Below are 26,733 nucleotides of genomic sequence, written 5' to 3'. Positions count from 1 at the left end.
TTAGGTGTCGAGTTATTTAAATTTTTATAAGTTATTCTAACTGTAAATATATTTATTTAAGTTATAAAAGAGTTTACTTATGTTATAAAAATATTATTTTTATATTATAAATAATTTAATCGGGTTACAAATAGATTAGTCAGGTCATAAACGAGTTAATGGGTCAGGTCATAAACAGATTAATCAGGCTAAGGTAGTAAAATTGAACACAGTCTATTTTATAATCCAATCGGACGAGTTAACCTATTTATGACATAATCTAACCCATTTATGACATAATCTAATTAGATTAAAATTCAAACTCATTTAAAAAGTTGAGTCTTCGTGTGTCGGGTTACTGAATCGGGGCAACTTTTGCCGCCCCTAGTTAGGATTACCGGGACAATTGAGTAGCGATTAGCATATCTCGTAGCTAATAATCTACTCAACTAAATATCAGTTAGTATCATCTAATTCAGTGAGGTGAAATAATTAATGGCACAATCTCAAGATTGAGTCACAATTATAACTAAGACTCTTCAAGAGAGTTGGACACTTCCAAAGCCTCTCTTGTTGAACCGATTCATCACCTATTAACCTTTCGAATTCATAGGTAATATCAGACATAGTCAATACTCCTCTTAGCTATCTTCAATTCAATAATTTATTTTCCTTACAATATAAAATTTCTGAGTAACAAAGATCTCATAATTATATGAAACCTATGCGCATTTATTTATTTCAATTTGAATCTATTACCCGAATGGAATTTATTCATTTTAGTCTGCAAGTTAGGCAGCACGAAACAAAATCAATGAATCTGCATTATTCGACACGATTTACTATGTTAACATAAATGACTCGTTCATAATAAAAACGCAGCTTAATTAGAGGTTTCTTTTTGTTTAATTAAGACGTAATTAATTAGATTTAAATAAGATTCTAACAGGTGACATCCTAATGACCTTGAAAATTGTGTCAAGGGAGATAACAGAGAGCAAGAGACTAATTGTCTTCAATAGTAGTGAGCACAGTCCAAGGTGTGGGAAGGAATCTCATTGGACGTGGTAGAGGGGACCTATCTAGCCTCCTTAATGGTGTAAGTGTAATGCACTTTGCCCGGTGGGTACGTTGTGACACCACGTTTAAATTTTGGTCGAAATTGAAGTAATTATGACAGTCTAAGAGCATCAGCAATGCAGTAGCAAAGTCTAACTTAAATGACACTGCGGTATTTAAGCTAGACTCGAACTTATCTACTGCTGGACAAGTCTCAAACTTATTTACTACTGAATTAGTAAGGGCAAAGGGCGACACTTCTTTGATCTTATCCATTTTCTTCTGAATATCTATAAAAGATATTTGTTAGAGTAACTTAGTAGCTAAGTTTTTTTTTTTTTATATAAGGGCTTGAGCCCACTACTTGTAAGATATATAAGTTTGAGTAAATAAAAATAAGTGAGACTTCATCGAGATAGCTTTTCTCTAAATGTTATTGAAAGTCTTTTTCTTTTCTTACTTTTATACTGACTTTAGTTTAAGGCTTATTTCATCTTGTGAAAAAGTTGGAGCGCCGTGCAAACTTGTCGAAACGCTAAAAAACGTTAACTCTGTGACAACGCGCACACCCATGTGTCCACACAGTACATGCGATGCACATGACATGATAAGCTAAGCTGTCACATGAATATAAACATGTACTCAAGATAATTCATCTTTGAGATGGTGACATTTTCTCATTTGGTGAGGAATCTCTTTTCATTCTTGTAATCTCGATGGAGGTAATCTCAAATACCCCTCTTTGTAAGCTTTCTCCCATTGATAGTGAATATGCTTGTCGGTAGACCATGAATGTAACTCGAATTTGGGTGAACCACGTAAATCTTGTGTTGTAATGGTGTGAAGCTCTTTTATTGTTATTCTCTACTAATTAATACGCATTGAGTATAAATCCTAAACGTCCATTTGGAAATGGTTTGTACATGACATTATGACAAGCTTAATCTAAGTAGGTTGAAGATAAAGATGTCTCTTTCTTTCTTCACAACCACTACATAATTCGATAAGATTTACATAAACTACGAGAAACTATCAAGATACAACTAATATAACTACTATATGAGTAAAATATAATACATCTTATAATATGTAAATTACTGTCTAATACAATGTAATACAAATATATACAATATTACCACAACTCAATTTTTACATAAGCTATCTTTGATACTATCTCACATCTAACTCACCTCATATTCGCTCTAAATTATCCATTTAGAATATATCAAGTCGCTATCAAGTACCTTATATCTGAGAGAGTTAGAAAAGAAATAGGCATGAACTAAAAGCTCAGTAAATAGACTTTATCCCGAATCAGTAATGTTAAATAAAAAGTAAATAATGTACTTGATTATATGAATTAAAAAGAATATTATGTCATGAATGTACATATAAATATATCTTTAATAATATATAAATAAATAATAAGTTATATCATAAATGAGCATGTATATATATCATCAACAATATATGTCTTTAATGATACAATCATACTATATTTCCTCAAATATATCAACAAAATGATGCATGACGACTATTTGATGATCATATATATCAATATATGAGAGGATCAATAAATTTCTCAATATCTCAATCATTAATATCAATTATAAATAATATCATCATATTAGATCACCTTACACGATCAAAACTCAACACCTGACCTCATCATCATGTTCGAAGACTCAAAGCATACTCTACTATTTACAAAAGAGATTTCAATCATAATGATACATTGTCATTTGCTAAGTGTAACAACATTCATTCAGACTGAGTACACTTTTAGTTGATGGAAATCATATATGAATAATTCGTTACATATGTCCTAGCGAACGACATATGGCTGAATGTTTGCTACACACATATACTATTGTTGTTGAACGTTAGTTCACAAGATCGCATATCTAATGACCAATATATAAATCACAAGCGTGCCCTAACCCTTACTCTCACTCTGGTATCCTCACGCTTTTTATCAACTATTATATCGATGAGACTAAATGATAGATCATATGTATTTATCCAGTACTATAAAAGATTATGCAACTCAAAAATTTAGTTGGTAAGAAAGTAAAAAAAATGATGCAATACAGTTTCAAATTATATATCTATCATATGCATACTTGTGCTAAAAATCAACTCGACAAAGAAATATAGATTATATATTCATCTTTAATCATCTTCATATATCATATGTATACTCATATCCAATATCAATCTAATAAATGCATGATATATATATATATATATATAATTATGCTGAAAACTAAAATAGAATACTTCTATATAATTATATAATATATCATAATATAAGAGAACTATCTAGGGGTAAGAGTACTCATAGTCTAATAAGAATACACAAATGCATATCCTTACGGATCTCAAATAAAGGATCTCAAATTAAGGATCAACTCATTGCTAGGAAGATTCACAGGATCTCAAATAAAGGAGGTCATTTGAAAATATTTAGGTAGTACTAATTTTCCAATTAGAATTTCATTTCTGCAAAATATAACAGTTTATTAGGTTTAAAATTAACTAAATTCATATGATATATTTAATTATGATAATATTACTATGCTATTATTACAAATTATATTTATTTATTAAGAATCCTAGTTCATTAATTATAGAGTATGCCTATAATACTTAATCTTTTTTTATATAAAATATACAGTGGCTACATATATGATTTATAAACAAAATCTAATTAATAATTATTTGGCAATTCTTACTTTTATTTATCTAATCATTAATTATATGTAAAATAGTCATTATTCAGTATATAGAAAAAATATTATATATATATCCTTAGCTAAGTAAACCGGGGGATTAGGCCTCTCAAAAAAACTTACTTATAAATGCTTTGAGGTACTCTAAGTATATGATAATCGATCCCTTAGACAAATTCTAGACATGCTCAAGCAAGGTTGCCGAGGAAGAGGTCCTTTGAGCATTTGGCCATCATGTTCATTTTGAAAAGGCTAGGCCCCAATGCAAGGAGGGAGAGGAGAGCGAAGGGAAACTTCTAGTGGCAAGGAGGTATTGGAAGAAGAGGAGGATGCGCAGAGGTTGTTTGAGGTTCTTTTACAAATTAAAATTACTCTTTATCTAAATAGCTTTACTTGTTCTGGGTTGTGTTTACGTGGGGAGAGTAAACTTTTGAGCATTAGTAAAATACTAAGTCGAGTCAAAATTGCATTATTTTTAGTTTTTGAGAGAATAGTAAAATACGGTACTGTTACGGTCCGACCATATGGACTAAGTCGAGTCAAAATCGAGTTGAGTCGAGTCAAATTAGTTACTTAGATTTATTTTATTATTTTTAATTTTAAATAAATTGGATAATCCGCATGTGGATCCGATGCGCTAGGGATTTTAGTCCTATAAATAGGGTTGACATGTTGATAATGATCATTGGAAGAAATCTGAGTTTAGCCAGTTATTATTTTCGTCCTTTATCTTTTTACCTTAGCTGTTAGATTGTTTTTATCTTTATAAGAGTAGATCATAACTGTAGATCCCTTTTAAGCATCCAAACCTAGCCATCTTCTACCTCTAGCACCACCCTATTACACGGCTGAAACACCCCAAACCTCCAAATACACGTGTAAACCGCATGGGTAAATCCTCCCACGCGGTGTTTCACATGACCTGTCAGTACAAGAATTTCACAAGGCACACAATAGCACAATTTCACCATAAATAAACTCACTATAAGAGTCCGGATACAAGTTCCACAGGCCACAACAAGCCTTCCAAATATACATTCAAAATACAATGCTAAAGTCCAAAATATAACATCATCACAATGCCCTCGTAGAGGCTTAATACATCTAACATACATACTGAAAGGAAAAGCAGCTACTTCTCACTACCCACACCTGCGTCCCCTAGCTCTGAAATAATGCCACCATGAGATGGTGAGCTTACAACCCAGTGAGTAGGATCCATACAATTTAAAATAATGAAATCACATGTGTATATCCAATGTATGCCTATATTTGCTAACAATAACGATATGTTTGTTAAAAATGACTTACCACAATTTACTACATCAATGCAATTGATTAAGATTACCAGTCACTATCCTGGAACATGCTAGTTCCTAAACATATCACGATAAGTTCACACAGATATAAAGCTTGATACAATATCTTATTCGTATGCATCTCAATCATATGTTTCACATGTTATGCATAGCAATTAAAATAGCAGTTTAGTCATCTCATGCCTACCAAAGCATTAATCATACTTATCATCGCTCACCGAGCTATTCACCACACATGGTAAATACTATCAAGAAACAATCATCCATCACATAATCATCCATCATCTCATACATCGAGGGGGGATATATACACATCTAGTGGTAATGCCACCTACACATGTATGGCGACACTACATGTGACCGGTCGTCTGTGGCCATCAGATTAAGGACCCCGGTCGTAAGCCCATACCTCACTCTATCTAAATCATCACCGCCCTCGGCGGGAGAATCGGGAGCCCTCAGCTCATCAACAGATGCCCTAACCCTGCGTCATCGGGTGCCACTAGAGTTATATCCCCGCCTAACACATGCTTCCTGACCTCAGGTGTAGGCCGCTAATAGTATAATCATATAAGATACACTTTACCCTTAACCCTAGGCTGAGTGAGTACGGGTACTGCCTAGTCAGAATTCGACTACTACTGATAGGTGGAAGTGGTGCAGTGTTTATGGGTGTATAAAGCATATCATAGTCATCCTGATCGTTACATTCTATATTCACAATAGATATATATGCAATGGTATATCATACAGGATATATGCAAAGCATATCACGCTAATACTTATACTACATTAACAATCTCATAATATCATTATGAGCAAGTTATCAATAACTGCATATGTAGAGATATAACATGGTATACTAAATGCATGCATTAATATCGATATTTCCTACAGTGTCATTATAGGTATAATGACTGTAATTATATTATTCTATTTTGGTATAACTCTACTCGCTGGGGGGTCTCCACAGTAAGGTAAATCTCGTCAGCTAGCCGGCTCCTCCGGAATCCCAAAATCCTTCTCACGCGGTGTCAATCCTATTAATTCACGCAAGTAAGCCATACGTAAGATTAGCGAACTAATAGAATTAATTATCTTATGTATGTTTGGCAAATACATGAGTCAAGGGTTTCCTAGGGCGAGTCTTATGTTATCCTAAAATTCACATGATACTAGATTGTCATTACGAGGGATCAGGCTAATTAAATCGGGTGAAAAAGATAAACAGTGTTATAGGGTCCAAATGGCCCCAAATAGGCTAGGCTAGAGGCAATGGGTAGGCTCAAACCCAACCCAAAAAGCAAGAGGGCCTTGGTGGGCTGGGGTGGGGCCCAGCCACAGCCCACCAAGGTTGGAATAGTGGGCTGCAGCCTACATCCCACCCGGGTCCAAGGCTAGGTGGGCTAACAGCCTACAGCCTACAGCCCACCCGGGTCCAAGGCTAGGTGGGCTGCGGCCTGCAGCCCACCCAGACCGAGCTGGTGGGCTGCAGCCCGCAGCCCACCCAAAGCTAGCTTAGTGGGCTGCAGACCACTGCAGCCCACTAAGGAGGAATAAGTGGTGGTTAAACCCCCACCCTACCACCCCATCTCCTCCCAAGGGAAGGAGGTCGAGGCGACGAGAGGGATCCACGGGGTTGCGGGGCTGCGGGCGGTGCGGCACGAGGCCGGTGGCGCAGCACGAGGCCGACGACACGGCCACGAGGCCGGCGGCGTAGCACAAGGCCGGCGACGGCCACAAGACCGACGGGTAAGTGAAAGGGGAAAAAGGGAAAGAAAAAAAGGAGAAGGAGGTGGACCCGATGGCGACGACCGTGCTCCATGGCCGGCGGCCATGGGGAGTCCATCCTCCCCCATCACTAAGGGCCCGAAGCCCAGAGATGGCTTCTCTCCCTCCATCGGGGCTTCTCGGATCGGCGGCTAGACGCGAGGTCGTCGGCCGCCGTGGGCTCCGACGACGGTGAGGGAGGGGGGTTTACACTATCAAAAGTAATGGCAGGGGGGAAAGGCTTACCGAGGGGTTGGCCGGTAGGCTCGGCAGCTCTCGGTCTGGCTTCGGCGGCAACGACACTTCGTCGACTCCGGCTTCGGCAATCCACGAGAGAAGGAGAGAGGTGAGGTGGAGGAGAAGATGAGAGGCGGGGTGGGATGGCTGCGGTGAGGGGAAGAAGGAGATAGAGGAGGTGGGGAAGGTGGCGTGCACGGCAAGGGAAAGGGAAGAAGAAGGAGAAGAGGAGACGCGGGCAGGGTGGCAGGACTGACGCACGTGCTCGGCGCGTACGTTAGTCAGAGGGATTTGTTTTCAAATTTATTTTGGGGTGTTACAACGGCCGTCCACCACCCTCCAACGACCGCCACAATGTCAAAATTTATCATTCTGCCATCTCCGACCTATCTCCATTATTTTATTTTATCTTTTCATCCCGACCTCCGATTTAAGTGAAACCAAAGCCATTAGAATCCTACCTCACGAGGCTACCTCCACCTAAACTTTTATAATTTTCTTATGTCCGAATCGGTCCAGATCTGATTTGTAATAAATACCCAAAACTTTTACAAGTAGAAAATATATTTTACTTTCCTTAAATTAGGTGACATTCTACCGGGCCCCTTCAACTTTCATTTGTGTCCGTTAAGAGTTCTATTACCTTTTCTGTTCAAACTACCGATAAAGATTATTTTCTATTAAAAGTGCTATACATTCAACCATTTTTCATTTTATATTATCTCATTTTAGAATAAAAATAAATTAGTTATAAATAAGTTAGAACTATAAGAGGGTTAACTAATACAAATAAAATTATCTTATATTCTTACAATATACCTCTTTGGATAACTTTATTTTTAGACTCTGAGCTGTAAACGCAATTGCTCTTGAATTAAAAGATAAATAATTAAATAATTTAATAAATATAAAAGGCCACTTGGCTGAAAGTTTGGTGTAATATAACACGTAGCTAACTACTATCTCAATCGATAAATTAATAAATCTATGAGGTTTTTCCTATGTATATTTTATAGACTTATTTAATATAAACTAGGATATTTTTTTATGATGTTATACTCACAAGTCATAAGTCATAACTCATCTATTAATCAAAATAGTTCGAAAAAACTCTCATTCCTCTAATTATTTTTGGAAAAATGTTGTATATTTGTGAAAAGAAACCACTAGCCACAATCTAATTTTTTTTAACTAAAATAGTATGTTCTTCAAATTTATTACTAATTATGGTCTAATTTATTAGAATGATCTGGTTTAAACTTATTTTTTCTATTTTTTTTATTGAAATTGTCTTTCTCTTAAACTTATTATCAAATAGGATCTAATTTACAATAGCCCTAATAAAAATACTAAACTAATCAGTGTTTTAAAAAAATACTAATCAGTTCAGCATTTTTATCTCTAAATATTTTTTTTTCAACAGCTGAAAGATTAAGTTAAAAAAATTTATATATATATAATGTTAAACTGATCAGTATCTTTTTTTAGGAATAAAATGCCGATTAGTTTAGCATTTTTATTACGACTACAATAATAAGTTTGAGAAATAATTAATTTTAATAAAAAAAAATTAGAACCAGACTAGTTTAGTCAAAAAAAAACTACAGAAAAATACATGGAAAGTAATATCGAGTCACTCTCATTCCCCTCAAGGATAGCGAATAAATTAATTTTTTTAGAACTTAACTTTTGAAATTTAATTATTCTTATAATAAATTATTTCGCAAAATAAAAGGCCAAATTAAATACTAAATAGTATATGAGTTTGTAACATTTAAATCCGAGGGTAAGAATATCAGATTTATAAAAACGAGCCCCACCATTCCATTTTCCACGATCTTCCCCAAAACTGCTGTCGGATTAGAAATCCGGCTTTCAGCACGACGGATTCGCTCTAACCATCAAAACCCCACCCCGGGGAAAAAAAATCCGACACCAAATCCATCTCGATTCCTTTTTTTTTTTTCCTCCCGAACCAATCGATCGAGATGCCGGCGTCGGCGGTGAGCCGCCGTCCGGAGGAGCTGGCGGAGAAGCTCTCCGCTGCCGCCGCCGGAGCCGGAGGTGAGGACGGCGGCGGTCATGGAGAGGCTTTGCTTAGGGTTTTGCGAGAGATCAAGAATCAGATCATCGGGAACAAGACGAAGAAGCTCCTCTACCTCCACCTCGGCGCGGTCCCCAAGATCGTCTCCCTCCTCGCCTCGTCCCCAGCCTCCGCCGCCGTCGTCGTGCAGGCCGCGGCCGCCGTCGGGAGCTTCGCCTGCGGGGTGGAGGATGGGGTGCGCGCCGTTCTCGATGCCGGCGCCGTGCCGCACCTCATGCGTCTCCTCTCGCATCCGGATGAGAAGGTAATCGTGGCCCGGCTGCTGCTCTTGATTCAATTCCGCTGCTTTCGTTCGTTAATTTATGTTTGCGAGGAGAAATCTTGGGGATCTGATGGTAGTGATCCGGCTTAGTTATATTGGAGTTGAGGGGTGTTTCTGTTAGAGAAGCTATGCAGCTGGTTCAATTAGACTATCACTTGTCTACGATTTCTTTGCGACTTTATATGCGTTTCAGATAAATAATACTGAATACTTCTTGCGAAAACCTTTGATTGTATTTGGATTGGAGGATACAATCTAAAAGCAAGAAACCGAGAGCTAGAACAATTCCATATGGAGTAATTGGTGGTCTAATGAGTTAAGAAAACTAGAACTGACAACAGCTAGTGCTTCTTGTTATAGAGGGTCTCTTAACTGCTAAATTCAGATGTCTGGAATAGGATTAGTATCACATATGTCAAATTTCACTGATGGAAATGATATCTTAATATTACATGAATATATGAGTATCATCTGACTAGCTTTGCTTATTTACAGGTTGTGGATGCTGGTGCACGCTCTCTTAGAATTATATTCCAATCAAAATTGGCTCCAAAATATGATGTCCTTCAGGAGAAAAACATGCAGTTTCTTCTTTCTCTTTTGAACAGTGGAAATGAGAACGTGACTGAACTAGCTGCTAGTATCATAGCACACTCTTGTGAGAGAAATGAAGAACAAATGGCAGTTTGTGATGCTGGGGTTCTGCAGAGGCTTGTTAGTCTACTACGAGGTTCTATGAATCAAAGAGATGCTTGCTTAGACTCTATTGTGGCAATTGTAAAAAATAACTCTCAAGTTGCTTCCAAATTTGCAAGCATGGGCAATGGAAAAGCTTTTGATTCATTGGTGGTGCTAATGCAAGAAAGGAACCCCCGTACAAGATTACTTGCCTGTGAATGCTTGATTGCTATTGGGCATGCTTTCCCTTGTTATGTTCAGGATATACAAATCAAAACCAAATTAATACTTATCCTAGTTGAGCTTCTTGAAGAACCTGGTCGAGTTGGAGATGAGGCTCCATCAGCATTAACAAATCTAATTGCAGAAAATGAGGAGTTACAGAAACAGGCTGTTTTAATAAATGCTGTTGAGAAGCTCTGCAATCATCTGAATAAGACCCCAATAGAAGCCAGGCGCCTTGAGGGAATATTGCTGGCATTAACTGAACTTTGCTCAAAACTAGAGAAGTCCAGATCTCAGCTTATGTCGCTACAGGTCTGTAATATCTCATGAAAATATATCAGCATAATAGCTACCAATCTACTCTATATCCTGATATGTAGAAAGATGCTAAATTTATTGTATTATTTATATGGACCAGACAATCTTTCACATGACCCAAGTTATAATCAAGTGCAAAAGGAACATCTGCTATCAGACATAACTAAGAATCTCTATCGTAAGTAGTGGAATCATTATTTATTTTAACAGCTATTCCTTGGATGTGTATGGGACATAGCCAACACTGTGTGCTTCTGCATAAAGAGCACCTTAGTACAACTAAAAATAATAATAAGACCTAGCATAGTATGTGATCAAGTTACTTTTTTAAAACGAATCCTGATGTCTACCTAGAGAAATGGCATATTTGATAGTTTATTTGGCCACGATTTGTTGTGCTCTTGCCTTTAAACTATCACTCCATGTTTACATGTTGGTGTCTTATGACTTTCACAAACACAGAGAAACGTGATATGGCAACTCTTCATAAAAATATTGTCGTCCAGCATTTAACCAGCATTCCTTAATGTCTAATTTGCATCCAAACTTATGCTATTCTTTGTACTGTGGCTTTCTTTGATTCAATTGTTTCTTATGTGCTTCTAGCTCTCTCATATTGCCTTCAATTGATTTTTTTTTCCGGTGTACCTGTGTGTCTAATCTTCAAACCATCATCTTGTACTGTAATTTGAAGCTACAACAGACTTTGTTTCAGTCAATCATGGCTAGAGTTAGAACTTATAGGAACGCTTTGTTACAACCTTCAATCAACTTGTAGATACTTAAAGCCTTGGGGATTAAGTAATAATCTGTATCTTCAGGCAGCTTTAGACGTCATAATTTGTACTTAGTATTTTTCCTTGTTTGTGGTGCTTCTATTGTGATGAGTTACTGTAGTGGTGGTACTTGTTGCAAACCTAAATTCTTCCTTTCTTAAAATTCTTTTTTATTCTGCTTATCCTATCACATCCCATCTGAAAGCAAATAAACTCGGCAATAGAAGCAATCTTCTGGACTTCACATATTTCTGAATCTAATTCTGCGAAACAGATGGCCAGAGGCCTTTTAAATCTAGTTTTGTAGAAATAGGTTTAACCTATTTCTTAATTCCAATCTACTTCTATTTCAATTGTTTGCTTCTGACCATTCAGTTATTTTGCTTCTGGCCGGTAGATGGCCTAGTAGATCACTTCTATTTCATTCTACTGTACCTCACCATGATTTTCTCCTGAGTATCGTTTTGATACATGCTTGACTACGAAGTGCTAATTCCCTGTGTGCTTTTGAGTTCTCTGTTGTAAGAATCATAACCTTGAAATGATAATGATTCAGGTACATTTATAAGACAATTTAGATTAGTAAGGTTGTTTACTCGTTCTCTTGTTCTTTGGAGTTCTCTACTACATTCTCTCCAACTGCCAGGTGTCATGTAATTTTTTTGAACTACTGTGCATTTGTTCCCTTTCTAATGCATTTACTGAGGTCTTATATAGTGTGAATACTAGTTCTTTTTTTTTTTTTGAATCTGCCACAGCCCCCTGTACTGCAACAATTACTTTTTCAGGACCTTATTTTCTGAAGCAATAGTCAGGTTGAACTGCTGTTTTTCTTTGATACTTTTGGAGGTTTGCATTGTATTTCTTCCTGGTACTTCCTTTGCTCGCATTATCTGCTGGCCAGGGTTAAATCAAGGAGACCTGAAGAAGCTATCATATGAATTCTTCTAATTTACAGCTGCGTCAATGCTGTCAAGTTGTTATCGTGCTTTAGGATCTTATAATGAGAATGTGCATCATTAGTGGCTGGCTGGTCCGTACTTGTGCCTATGTTGCATGTAGCATTTCCCTCTCTGTGTAACATTATACGTCTTCCAAAGTAGATCTTTAGTATTATTGATCAAGAAGTTCAAAGTTTGTTTGTTTTCTCGACTGTTGAAGTTCTTTTGAGTACACAATCTTCTTGGATTCCTATTACGCCGTGTTGAATAATTCGATAAGCATTGTGCTTTGTTGTATTTCTTTTAGCATTGCTTGTTGGCTCAATGCTCATGCACGCATTTAAATTGAATGAAGGACTTTAGTGCACCTGCACATGTCCCTAACCTGTGGGATATCTCCGTGACTCCAATGTGCTTTATTGCCATTGGAATATCATAAACCCCTGTTTTCACCTATTTTAGCATGATATATATTAGCACGGTGTAACTAATGCCCTTCCCTAGCTTGTTAAATATCAGCAAATGAAGCGAAGGAGCATGGAAATGGTTTCTTTGCATTTTCGTTGGCTATTGTGCTTTAATCAACAAAATTTATTGGACCCTTTATAGTTTTTTTTTATTTTAATCTAAATTGTTTCTGCCTTGGTATGCTGGCACAGGTGTCAAACTTGATTTTTGATGCACTAAAGCATGATTCAGCTGATGTTCGAATTGCTGCTTGCAACTGTATAAAGAACATTTCTCGATCACTTAAGGTTTGTTTTCTGGAACATTAATTTGTTTTGAACTTTATTTGCATGTTCTTGAAACCATTTGATAGGTTTGTGTTGTTCCAGAACCTTAGTGCAGGTCGCTTTTCTAGTGACTCGGCTGTTGTTCGCTTAATCCAACTTTTGCACGATCCATCCACTTCAGTACAGGTATGCATATTGTTGTTCTTTGAATCTATTATGTTTGAGAGTTTCATGAATATGAAGCATATCATCATCCTTCTTTTACTTATCTTTTAACTTTCTCATGTACATATAGAAGTGAGTTTTCATGTCTACTTATTCTTTTATCTTTTATATGACGCATATCATCGTCCCATCATTGACTTCAATTTTTACTCATCCCCTGGTAGTATCTGTATAAAACCACATTAGATCCTCCCTGAAACATGTCCTAGAATTAGATAAATTCCTGTTGTCTCATGTCTAGTTCACCAGCACTTGGAAACTTCCATTAGCTTTTCAAAATCTGAAAGTTGGATATGGTTAGTGCTTCCTATCTGATGACCCTTCTGTTTTTGGTCACAGATTGCTGCACTTGGTGCTATTTGCAACGTAGCTGTCAATTGTACTACCAGGAAGTCTGTTTTACTTCAACATGGAGGCGTCACACAGCTTGTTCTATTATCCAAGTCGATGGATTCAGCACTGAGACTAAAATCGGTATGGGCTTTGAGAAATCTCATGTTCCTTTTGGACAGAAAGGACAAAGACCACATCCTTATGCAGCTGACTGTATCCACCTTATCAAGCCTGATATGTGGTAATTTTAAGTTTTCTTCACCCTTCTTTGTATAATTCCTACTAAATTATTTAACACCATTGCTTGATGTAATATGCTGCAGATGCTGAACATCTAATTCAAGAGCAAGCTTTGGCACTGGTCAGCAATTTTATTGATGGGTGTGGTGATTCTATTAAGCATGTCTTTGCTGATGAAAGCGCTATTATAATCGCTGTTTCTAGACAATTAAAAAATGCTTATGCTGTTGGAGTGTGTATTCAGGTTGGTATTTCACTATTTTCTTTGAGCTTCTCTATATGCATGCTCTCTTCAGACACTTTTGCCTTTGCTTTGAGGATCCTATGCATCTAATAAAAAATATTTGGGATATTAAAAGCTAAATTATTTGACAGAATGGTCCGTAAGCCTGGTTAAGTTGGCTGTCTTCAGCTTCGTTTAATGAAGTTTTAGCAGGACATTAACCAAAAAAAAAATGTTTAGTGTAATGATCTACTCCATTCTGTGTTTGCAAAATTGGATATACCCAGATGGGACTTCCTCAGTGCCTTAAGAGTTCATTACTTTTCTTTGAGTGTTATATGGCATGGCCATGCATCACTTTACAGTGATCTTGCCATGTAAGAAAGTAGCGAGCGATGTCTATGACTTTTGTCATATTACAGCAAGTCTCCAAATGTAGTTGATTTTCTTTCAAGGATCTGTTGTAACATTATGATCTGTCAATTTCCCCTTTCAGGGAATGTTTGTGCTTAGCAACATTGCTGCCGGGGATGATTCCTGTAAAGAAGCTGTGATGAATTGTCTTCTTCCATCCCAACCAGATTGGAGCAGGTCCTCGTTTATTATCAAGTTTCTGCAGAGCAAGGACAAGTCATTGCGGATTGCTACCTTGTGGTGCATAGTGAACCTTGTCTTCCCCGACTCCGAGAGCTCGTCTTCTCGGATCACAAGACTGAAGGATGCCGGGATAATTTCTCAACTAAAAACTATGGTCAATGATCCCTGCTTGGATTGCAAGGTCCTACTTCTCTCGAATACTTAAAGTTACAGTATTTCTAATTATATCGTAAATTTCGGTGTTATAGCTGGTCTGATGTTTCAAATATCTTTCCACCGCAGCTTCGAGTAAGGATGGTGCTGGAACAGTGTTTAGATTTCGAGGATAGTCGGCAAGATCACTAGTTCTATCTTCCATTATTCGGTAGTTTTTGACTTCCAATCTGATCGAGATGAACTGGAACTGATTCATCTTTCTCTAAAGTCCCTTCCCAGCTTGAGCTCAAAGAGATTTTTCTCTGGTGAGTTCTTTTTAAGTAACACCACTCGCAGGTTCAGGGATTACCTTCGGTTGTTGGAAAATTTCCCTTGTACAACTCAAAAGGATGGATATGTCTACTCTTGCAACTTCCAAGAAGTGGAGCGGGTCGGTAAATCCTTCTCTTTTTTCTGGGTCCTTTTCTGTTGCTTGATTTTAATTTTGACTGGAAGGTTTCTCGAAAAGATCACGTTATGTATTTTAGACCTCGTTTCTTGTATTATTTCCATGTTGTAAATTAAAGATGCGATCATATTTATACTCTACAAGAGTATTCTCCACTTTGTACATTATCTTTTGCTGAGTGTACTTATTACGTAAGAGTTAAAAGTGGGAATTCAGAACTATTTAGCTCTATTTTGAGTGTTCTCGGCTTCAGTTTTGCAATCCAAAGACAATATTTGGATCTGGAGCTTTACAATGCATAAAAAGAAACTCCTTTGGAGTATATGTTTATCTTTTTTAGTAGAGCATTTCTTGAAAAAATGAAGGAAAAAATAAACACGGAACTAGTAAAATGATATGATTTTAATTGTATGTTTCTACTTGCATTGAGATATAAAAAAAAAATGAGAGAAGAAAACGGTGATTAATCTCATGGCAACATCATAACAAGCTAGAATCCAACAAACTCTTTCACATCGCCCAAAAGTAGAGAGAAAACTCCAAGAAGACATCTCTGTCTATCAATCACTCTTTGGTCTTGAGGTCTCCCTTGACGCACGACTTGACCAAACCCTTGAGGCCTCCTTTCCCTTTCCTTGGGCTCCTCTCTTGCTCCATCTCCTCCTCCAACTGCAAACACCACCAGAAAGTACCCTTAAAAACATGCACTACTTCAAACACAGAATAAAGATTTTTTTTAAAAATATTTAGAAAATTTAAAGGAGTTTACATGCAAGAGTAGCTTGCCTTGAGTATACGAATCTCGAGGTGGCCGACGCGGTCGATGATGTTGCCTTTAAGCTGTGCCTCCACCACCACGTCGTTCATGGGCCGGCACCTCCTCCGGTTAAGGCTCTTGGGCGACGAGCCGCCGTGATCATCCGCCGCAGCCGTCGTCACGGCGCCGTTCGTCGACGTCCTCGCGGACGCGGAAGGGCTCCTGCAGGCTCGCATCTCCTCCAAGTGGCTGAGGATGGCGTCTAAGCAATCGATCCGAGATAAGACGCTGGGCGAGGTACTCATCCAACAACAGCTACTGCTATATATGAGCTTTAGAAGTCTCTATACATATCTAGGTACAGAGAAAGGAGGAAGAGGCTGACGTTTTATATAGATATAGTAGGTGAAGGTGGCGACACGTGTCACATTTTTGGGTGATGTGGCTACATAGCCGTCACACGTGGCATCGAGGTGCACGTTTTGTGTTCCCTGATGCCCTCCTGGTGGACTGACCGTAGGCGGCGTCTCTTAACAAAGTTTTTTTTTTTTTTGGCATACGACTCGCGAAACAATTATTTCGAATTATTTTGAATTAAACCCCGCCGCCGAGAGGTCTTTCAAGCTGACTATACTATCGAGCTATCAATCAAATCGAGCCAAGCCACCAAACTATCAACCACCGAATAATTTCTGTGAACTCATGATCATTTGGTCATAAAAAAAGTACCTACCAACTATACTAAAATTGGTTGTTCTCTTAACAAAATTCATAATCGAGATAAAAACTAAAAGGAAGAGTACAACCCATCACTACGCTGCACCTTCCTTATATCTGACTTATTACCAAAAAGTTTTTAGTAAAAATGAAATAAAAAAGTTCATCATTTCATTCCACTGTGATATATTTTTAGGAGAGTTAAACTCATACAGTATTAGAGAAAATTATAGTTTTAATTACATATTTACTCCTTAATCATGTCTGCTTTTAGCATTACATTCCTAATACAGATAAGCATAGCATGTTATTGATCTCTATTTTTTTCTCTCTCTATTTAATTTAAAAAAATAATGAATATATAATAGTATCATAAGTAAACTCAATAATACTCTTTCTTTTACATATGCACTGAATTTTTTTATATCCACACAATCTCTGAACTAAAAAAATATTCATATAATTTTTTTTTATTCAAAGATGTATGGAATAAGTCACATAGAATTAACTCCACTTATTATTTGTTTTTTATTTAAATTGATTTATTACTAGATGCTCTTATAGACAACTGAGTAAACAACCTTCTATAAAGATAATTCCAAGTTTGTATACAAAATTATATTTTAAGAAAGCATATATAGATTATTTTTTAAAAATAGATTTAGTTATACTAAGCTCCTTTAAACTTTAACTCCAGTATCATTTTAATCCTCCGATTATAAAAACATATAAATTATCACTTATAATATCTACAGTATAATACTTTGGGATCTTTTTATAAGGATGGATATTGAAGCGTTTTAAGTAATTCGGAGGATGAATTATATAAGCTTTTATAGTCTTAATCAAACTTTAAGCAAATTATAATTAAGCTAAAAGAATAATATATTATAAATAAAATTAAAAGTACTGTTGCTTTCGGGAATGTCCTCATCTATATATGTTTTTTTTTTAATAATTTTTTAAGATAATTACATCTAATCTTAACTTTTGCCCGTTTCACATAAACCACTTATTTATTTTCATAACACATTGTCTTCCTTGACTATGAAAAATATATAAAATACTCATTTTATTAATTATTTGTTAAAAGATTAATATATATGAGTGTCACACGGTTAATTTTATATTCTTATATTAAAGAACGGAAAGATAGCAAAGTCTACAGTAAAATAGTTACTTTATGTGTTAAATTTTTTTTAACATTTTAATACGGGTGAGATTTTTATTTTTATTTTTATATAGTTTAGGGAGTTGATATATATTAAAGAAATTATGAGGGGATGTATGTGAAAATTGCGACCGGTCTTCGTTTAGGGTAATTTTTTTGGGGGTAGGAAGTCTAAATCGGTCAAGAATTCGTTTCCCCAACAAGTCCTTTGTGAGTAACGTAACTGTACCGTGAACGGGTTCGAGCCCTAATACCACCCCCCCATGGAGTAACTGACGACCGAATACCAAACACCAAATCCGAGCCCCTCCCTCTCTCGCACGCATCATCGCTGCTCGGAGATGACGAAATCGGGAACGGAGAAGAAGCGAGTCCGCCGGGCTCCACAGAATGGCGGGGGAAGGGATCTTTCCGACAGCCAATCCAAGGTTTTCTCCTCCTTCTAATTTCTTTCTCACTTTTCGCGGCTGCGAGCTCTTCGGCGGTTTTCTTTGCATCTCATTCGATCGAGGCAAGATCCCGCCGTCTTCCGATTAGGAAATTAGCGTACGACGGGGAGACGAGGTCGTGTTAGTCTCCTAAATTTTTGGAAATCAAGAAGCTGGCCGACCAAGGCATTCTTGATTTCTTGACGGAGAACGTGAACTTTTGAGCAGTTTGATGATGTTGTGTAGTATTCTTTTTTGTTGATGAGGAAATTTGTCATCTTTTTAGGTGGATGGATGTCAAATCGTAATCTTTTTTATGAGAACATATAAGACTTAAAAAAAAACATCAAAATGCACACTTTATGTTTAGGCGATTGCTATCTCTCCGGTAGCTTTCTTTTCGGCTAATGCTTGTCTTTTTGCCTTAAGAGGCTTAATTTTCCATCTCTTAAATCCTTCTATACATACCTCATCCACATTTTTTATACTGCTTAGTAATCTTCCCTAGAAGCAAAAAGGAGAATGTTACGACTTTAGTAAATTTCCGTAGTTTATTTTATCTGCGCTTCATTGAAGTCCATGAAATATGGAATACCCTGGTATCTTATCACCTTCACTCGAACAATCTTCAAATAGTCTAGGATCTTATTCTGCTCATTCTTGTCTGCTGCTGCTGTTGAATTGCATTTCACCAACTAGGGGCTTATCAATGTAATTAGTATAGTTATCCTTCATTTATGGAGCTCCATTTTCTCTTTCTGGTCCTTTTGTCTTTGGTCTTTACTAGTAAAGAAGTTTAGAATTGTACGAAATAGTTTCAAGGCTCTGTACATTTACATGTACTAACACTTTTCTTCAAAATGATTGCAGAAGCCAGCTCAAAATAAAGATGCATATCAGATCTTTGCCGAGAAGGTTAGAGACAACAAGCAGCTAGAATCTAGATGGGCTATAATGCAAGAAACCAGAGTTGAATATTTTAGAGGAAAGGATTTTACCGTCTTCTTGAAAAATCATTCAGAGGTCAAGGAAATTCTTGGATCAGATAAAGATTTAGAGGCAGAAGACATCATAAATACTCTATTGAGGAAGAACCTTCTGATAAGATGTGACCGTGTAGTGAAAACTGTTAGGCCTGGGAAAAGGAAGTTATCATCGTGGCCTGCACATTTGGAGATACATAATGTAAGTATTGTTTTTTTTTAATTGGACAAAGAACGATCAAATTATGTTTGATTTATGAGCTGCAAGATTGTAGATACTGTATATGAAGTACTTTATTACTTGTGATCATAGATTACCAGTGTACATTTTATGATCGGCACTTAACATTCTATGGCATGTACCATGATGCTCTACATGACAACTTGGTGCCAGCTTGTCTTGCAGAGCTTCACACACTCTGGTGCTGACTATTCGCTCATATCTAATTAAAAAGGATTAAATAAAGTTACTCATAAAATTATTGTGCTAAACTATTTTTAAAAAGACTATTTTTTATAATTTTATCTGTAAATTACATTGTTACTATTTTCATATTGCAATATTGTACTAAACTTAAGCTTAAAATTGGAGAAAAATTGTATGTAATGAAGCACACGGATAGTAGATCACTCTTCAATTGATTGCCACTTTGTCAGTTTATGAATTTGCCTTGTTATTTCAGATTTTTTCCCCTTTTTATTGCTTAAAGAACTTACAAAATCCAATATCAACTATTGCTAAATTTGGAGTTTGGAATTTTTCTCTTATTAGTATATACACCATTCTTTGGTTCCGTTGCTTTTTTAAATGTTCTCAAAGCCTCATTTATGCAATTGTACATTGATTTTGATTTGCTCATGGTTCAGTTTACAATGAATTAGATGCTTGAGATAAGGTTGCCTATTTTAGTAGGAGAATGATGAGTTGAAATCTCACTTTGAGGTGCAATTGCTAAGGAGCATGTATAGTCTGTCTAAGTAAGGTTCTTTGATGGTATAAATTATTATGTAAGAGTCTGTTGCTTCTGATAAATGTTAATGACTAGATTGATTTCCGATAGAGGAAAAATTTGATGATTTTTGTTTGTTAGCAACAACAGATGTTTAGTTGCGATAAATCCAATTATTTTAAGTGTATGATATTGATTTTTTTTTCTTTCACTTGGATACTTGAACAAAGTCTATGAACTGGCATATGCTGTTACTACTAATCAAGCTAATGGATATGATACATATCAAGTGACCTTGGTGGCAATGAATAATCTCTAAAGCACTTTAAGCTAAGCTTTTGCATATTTGAAATGCTCTTAGAAACAACCTCATCAGGAATGAGGGTAAGACTGCATGCAGTTTTTCTCCCCAGACCTCACATGGGCAGAGACGTTGTGCAATGGGAACCCTTCTTTTGACATGTTAGATGCTCTAAGTTCCACAAACTAGCCTATATGGACATCGCCTTTTATAGTCTGGATATTTGATCATATTATTTGCCTATTAAGAAGTTATTGCTAGGAGCAAGATGTTCATTTCATGTCCATATATGCTGTGTACTACATAAAGTGTAAGCAGCCTCTTTGTTTGAGAGCAAGCTACCTTGATCTGCTTTCAGTTTCAGTTTGTTAATTTGAGCATCTTGGACTATTTATTAGGTTCTTCTTCCTTAACAGTTGCCTAGAGCACGCTTCTTTACCAATCGATCATATGTGAGAATGCAATGTTCTACTGTCTATTATATGTGTTTGTGTATAATTGTGTATAATTGTGTATATTGTTACCTAAAAGTTTAAGTTCTTTACATCCTTATTAATTGGTGTTGTAGCATGCGGTTTATGATTCCAGGCATCATTATGCCTGATTATGGTAGTTTATGTAAATTTTTGGCGAAAATTTGGGCTCAAGAGTATTGAGTCCATTACATTTATATTGAACTTTTTAGTGCCATTTCCTACATTGGCATGTTTAGCTGCTTACCCTATTTCAGATTTGACTAAGTTTATCTAGATCTGACTTTTCTATTCTCAGTGAGATTTCTTTTCTGAATTGGTAATGAATCTATGTCTCAAGCGTCTTATTCGATTGGTTTGTGCAGGAACAAGTTTTCTCTGAAAATGATGGCTTTTTTGCATGGACATTCATGAAAAGGAGGACATTATGGCAAACAATTCTTTCATTCCTTTGGCCTCTTGTTGCACTAGCAGTTTGTTTGTTTCCTGTTTATCCTTATCAGTGCAAGATTGTTGTGCTGTACTCATGTGCTGGGGTTTTGCTGTTCATTGTAACTCTGCTACTAAGTAAGTTTTTCATTTTTGAACTCATCTTTATTTATTTTGAGTAGTCACAGCAGTTTCTTTGATTTTTTTTTCTTTGTACTTGAATTTAAATATTTGTTATATAATTGTTTAAATGTACCAAAAGTTAGCAAAACAGAAGAAAGGAAGCATAGTCATGAATTATGAAATATGAAACAAAAGTTAATTACGGGAGAGCAATCTTCACTGTCTACAGAGTAGTCATGAACCCATAGAACCCTATGATTTCTGTAAAGGCTCCATATTCTTAACCCTGTAAATTTTGTAATAAATAGACCCTCTCTTTTGATTTTAAAGTGCTTGCACACAAATACTAATTGGTTTTATTTGGGCAAATGACTTTTCGTATAATGTCTGAGACCTACCTTAAAGTATCTAGATTATGACATTGGAAGAATTGGAGATCACAAGTGAAGTTAAACACAATAAGAAAGTTGGGGAATCATGAGAATAGTTTCCTTGTGAAGTTCTTCATATTAGTACTTATCTTTTCCTGATTAGGGGAAATTCAGTATAATAATGTACTAAGAGTAGGGGTGAAAACGGGTTGTATTAACTTCGACTGAACCTACTATCCGACCCGATTCGGATAAAAAATTTTTATTTGTTTCGGATACGAATTCGGATATAGATAGGATTTAAAAAAAATTTCGGATATGGATTCAGATACCGGTTGGATATAATTCGGATATGGATTTTGGATTTCTATTTACCTGCATACTTTTTGAATGATTTACAGTTTTTAGTTTGCTTATTTAAATAGTGAATATTGATATTGTTATTAATGATGTGTTATATATTAGAGATTAATTTTTTTAATTTTATATGTATTTGACATACAAAATTTATTTATTTTATAACTTTTAATATTTTTGTGTTAATTATCTTTAAATAAAAGAACATAATTTGATTAAAATTTGATCAACATCCATTTAAGATTCGATCCTCTATTCAAAAATTATCTATATCCATTTAGTTAGGATATGATTTAAATTTTGATATCCGTCCAATATCCGTATTCGGATCCGTATCGGAATTAAAAGTATGAATTCGAATGTGGGTTGAGCACTATTCAGTTTGTATCCGATCCATTTTCACCCCTAACTAAGAGACATGATTTAGACAACACTTCGTAACGAATGATAACATAATTTTGGATGCTTCTTTTAGACTTCTCTACAATGTCTATTTGGTTAAATTTTAAACACCAAGGGAATCATATGATAGAATTCATTTGCTGTATATCCATTATAAAGGTGATGATGTTAGCAAATGGTGGTATGCAGTTTTGATGATTTTGGCCTAGGCACTTTAGTGAAACTTTCTATGCCTAGGAACTTTAGCAATTTGGCCTTTCTAATTTCTTAAAGGTAGGATATATGTTGCTAGTTTATTACCTAACAACTTAAGCTTTTAGGTCAATTGATTATCTAACAAATGACATAGTATCAAAGCTAGGTTTTTTAGAGGCTTTGAGTTCTGACCTCTTATAAGCCTATTTAATCTTAATTACTATTATCCGTTTTTGTATGGTATGGCGGAGGCCATGGGACACACCCTATCCTCTTTTATCTATCCACGTGAGAGGACTATTAATTATATAACACAAATATTGGCTGTTATTTTTATTTCATGATTCTTTTACATTTTCTTTTGTTGATTGGTCGTCCATATTAGTTTAGTTTGAAATATGCTAGAGAAGAACACCGTGCCATAAACTGAACAAATATTTTCATCTTCTTGAACTTTGTAATGCAGTTCGAGGAGCAATCTTTGGGGCCCTTTGGATAATTCTTGGAAAGCGTGTGTGGTTCTTCCCCAATATTAATGCGGAGGAAACAACATTTAGAGAGCTTGTTCGCTTTTGGCCAGAGAAAGATGAAGGGGAGCCACCAAAATGGACATCAAGGATTACATATGCTGTTGCTGCTGTGTTGATCATATTATTGCTAAGGCATCATGCTCCAGATGAAGCTGCCAGAGCCAGGTTTGATCTCCATTCTGTAGTATATGCTCACGTTGCTAATAAAAACCGTAGTGTTGTTATGCATTCTGACCTTTTGTATGCTACTCATATACCTGTATGTTTTGGAATTATCATTAAACTCGTTGCTCTTTCTCAGGTACCAAAAGAAGGTTTCAAACATAATTGATGATGTTCTTGAGTGGTCTCCAAAGTTAGCTCTATCTGGAATGATGGACAAACAAGAAGAGGTTAATGCAACAGAAACAAAAAGTTCAGCTGATTGGAATAGTTCAGGTTCTTCCACTGCTGGAGAGTCAGCCGCAGATGGAAATCTGGAGTATAGTTCAGATGAACCCGAAGAAGCAGATCCAGTCGATGTCGGCGCTGATCACATAGGATGAAGATCAACCTAAGAAAAATGAGTTGTAAAACTGTGCTCCCAAAGTATCTTGTCATAATACTTTTTCAATATTCAGAAATTTATGTAGAATTGTATGGTTAATCAAAATTATAGTGATCATTTTTTTCGTTAATAAGTAATTGATTCTGGTCTAGCATCTTCATGTCAATAAGATTCACTTAAAATTCTCACTAATACATAGTATAATTTTGAACTGTAGTGGCTTCAGATATCGAAGTGTTTAGCTATTTCATTAGTGGTGGTGTTGATAGAATGGAAGTTGATATATACTTTTTTTGTCCAATGTACCAATCTCTTTTCAAATAACAATATTCTCGTTGCCTGAATTAACGAATAAGATATTACTACAAATAGTAAGTGATGGTGCTACTGATTTTGCTTATTTGTCGATTGTCTAAATATATCAGCGTTTCAGACATTTATTGGTTTACTAATAATTTGTTTTCCTATATTCTTAACTCTCAAATTATATAATGGGTGGTGCTTCTTTGTACTTCCAAAATCATTCAGAATTCCTTGTACTCACTGAACCTTTAATATAGTTGTTCGCACTTTGCCTTTTCACTATCTTTAGCTTATTTACTAGATATTGGATATTAGTTCATCTAATCCGACAACTGGAGTTGACCAAATCAAGCACAAGAATCACAAGGCAAGACATCCGGTCCCATGTCAACTCCCACTCCTCTTATATATATATATATATATATATAATTATACACACACACACACACATATGTAAGGTTCCTTGCCTTGGAGGGTAAAATAGACATTTCACAGTCAGGCCTCTTCATAGGATACCCTGTCCTTACGTTGCTTTGCCATAGACAAAGATGCATAAAACTGACTATAATCACATGAATGTATAAGAAAAAATCAACTTCCTGGCAGAGGACGTTGGTATCCGTACCACAAAGTTTATGTTAACAAAGTTATTAATTATTTTGTTTGGCATGGTGAAATTCTACCCACCTCTTTTGTCCTTGTGTAATTTATTCTCAGATACTAATAAATTTTCTTTACATCGATCTCCACTTCACACCATGGACACTACCAGAGCTAGGAGGTCTGGGATCATATATATATATATACATATATGCTTTGTCTAGGTTTTGCTGTACATTCTCTGGTCAGGTTATGGGTCTTTTCTCCTGAGGACCAACAACCAACAACCTTATACAAGCTTTAGATAGATCATCATCCAGATTCGAATAAAGGGACTCCTTTTATCACGCTTGGTGTTGCTTTTAACCTGCGGCTACTCGCGATCATTGTTGGTGGAGAGCCGACCGCAGTGATTAATCTTGCACAGGTATATCATTGTGGATATGCATGAATGGCCCACATATATGCTTCATTCCTACTTTGATCTACATCACCAATCTCATCAAAAACAGCTCTTGCAGCAGTGCAACACCAGCATTGCTTTCCAAAGGAAAAGAGAAAGCGAGAATGACCACAGGATGAACTTAAAAGGAAGAGCATGCAAGAATATTCAAGAATGAGAAGCCTTAAAACTAACTTCACTGGCAAAAGGAGCTTGGAAAGTGCCTTAATATTTTATGTGAATCTTTATATATATATATATATCAACATCTTCTTCTTTTTTTTTCTTTTTTCCTTTTTTATTTTTTCTTTTTCTCTTTGAGGAGAATAACTATGACAGAACTCAGATGCTTTTATATATTGAACAGTTTAAAAAGATACATGAACTGAATACTGCTCACACCTTCAATTCAGTACATTAAACTCTTTATCTCATACCACACCCTAATCGCCTTACATGGAAAAACATAAGGAATTAACACAGGGTGATTCAATATTAGTTATACTTCAAGCACAACAATCAAAGCTGAAACAAAAAAAAAACAAAAAAAAGAAAAGAAAATACTCATCTGAAAGAAGATAAAAATGATTAAATCAAATGAGGATAGCACATGCTATCTTGCTCTACTAAGATGCAAACAAGAAGAAGAGCTCAAGTTCAGGAGGCTTGAAGAATGAGATGGAAGCCTTGTGTGAGGAGCAATGGAAGGTCGAGAGCCGCCGCTTCTTAGGCGCCGGCGGACACTGAAGGTGTTCAGGGATGCAAAACCTTTTAGCTTTTGGGGTGGAACAGCCAGAGAAGGAGACATCAACACTATTGTTCTCCACTTGAAGCTTTGCCTGCCTTGTGGAGCTATCAGCTGTAGATTGGAGCTCCTCAGCTAGTTTTGCTGTTGATTTTCGCCTAGCGAAACACTGTCTGCAGTAGATTTTCCTCCTCATCTGATCAATAATTGGTAGGAAACTAGAAACCCAGAATCTTAACTAGTAGACTAGTAGTATATATATATATATATATATATATATATATATATATATAGTTGCTTCTAACTCCAAGTTGATAAAAGAAACTGAAGAGCTATGAAGACCTTTGAGAAATCTCATGTAGGGAGAAGTACTGCAGCAAACTAGAAGTCCAAATATGCTGAGGAAAAATGCATTCAAGCAGAGAAAAGCTAGCTATGTGAGCTTGAGAGCTCAGGGGAGCAAACCCAGCCATATATAAATGGCCAACTTCAATAGTAGGGAAGACCTTTGATGCTATATTCCTTTTAGCATTCCAAAGCCTTATTTAAAAGT

The 26,733-nt window shown here is 36.1% G+C and overlaps 2 protein-coding genes across 2 annotated transcripts; both read left to right on the top strand.

The window, feature by feature from the left end:
• Positions 1-8,929: 8,929 nt before the first annotated feature.
• LOC140786992 (uncharacterized) lies at positions 8,930-15,499 on the top strand. The gene is made up of 8 exons (XM_073135717.1): positions 8,930-9,444; positions 9,958-10,677; positions 13,060-13,155; positions 13,237-13,320; positions 13,699-13,933; positions 14,016-14,176; positions 14,652-14,933; positions 15,035-15,499. Exons 1-8 carry the CDS (start codon positions 9,085-9,087, stop codon positions 15,095-15,097), a joined length of 2,001 nt encoding a protein of 666 aa, XP_072991818.1. The 5' UTR covers positions 8,930-9,084; the 3' UTR covers positions 15,098-15,499.
• Positions 15,500-18,159: 2,660 nt separating this feature from the next.
• Positions 18,160-24,223, top strand: LOC140786922 (uncharacterized). Its single transcript, XM_073135639.1, has 5 exons — positions 18,160-18,429; positions 19,300-19,614; positions 21,502-21,703; positions 23,480-23,708; positions 23,845-24,223. The coding sequence occupies exons 1-5, from the start codon at positions 18,343-18,345 to the stop codon at positions 24,086-24,088; spliced, it is 1,077 nt and encodes a 358-aa protein (XP_072991740.1). The 5' UTR covers positions 18,160-18,342; the 3' UTR covers positions 24,089-24,223.
• The last annotated feature ends 2,510 nt before the right edge of the window (positions 24,224-26,733 follow it).

The sequence above is a fragment of the Typha latifolia genome, chromosome 4, assembly GCF_019914945.1.
Source record: "Typha latifolia isolate L0001 chromosome 4, TyphaL0001v2, whole genome shotgun sequence".
Taxonomy (NCBI): Eukaryota; Viridiplantae; Streptophyta; class Magnoliopsida; order Poales; family Typhaceae; genus Typha; species Typha latifolia.
The sequence above is the reverse complement of the archived record's forward strand: the minus strand, read 5'-3'. Positions and strand labels throughout refer to the sequence as shown.

What these genes read in the sequence shown, in the direction of transcription:
- LOC140786992 (XM_073135717.1), top strand. Translation starts at nt 9,085, where the DNA reads ATGCCGGCGTCGGCGGTGAGCCGCCGTCCGGAGGAGCTGGCGGAGAAG. An exon ending in ACATTTCTCGATCACTTAAG is followed by an intron (nt 13,156 to 13,236) that starts GTTTGTTTTCTG and finishes GTGTTGTTCCAG; the next exon opens with AACCTTAGTGCAGGTCGCTT. An exon ending in CTTATCAAGCCTGATATGTG is followed by an intron (nt 13,934 to 14,015) that starts GTAATTTTAAGT and finishes AATATGCTGCAG; the next exon opens with ATGCTGAACATCTAATTCAA.
- LOC140786922 (XM_073135639.1), top strand. Translation starts at nt 18,343, where the DNA reads ATGACGAAATCGGGAACGGAGAAGAAGCGAGTCCGCCGGGCTCCACAG. An exon ending in TTTCCGACAGCCAATCCAAG is followed by an intron (nt 18,430 to 19,299) that starts GTTTTCTCCTCC and finishes AAATGATTGCAG; the next exon opens with AAGCCAGCTCAAAATAAAGA. An exon ending in GATGAAGCTGCCAGAGCCAG is followed by an intron (nt 23,709 to 23,844) that starts GTTTGATCTCCA and finishes GCTCTTTCTCAG; the next exon opens with GTACCAAAAGAAGGTTTCAA.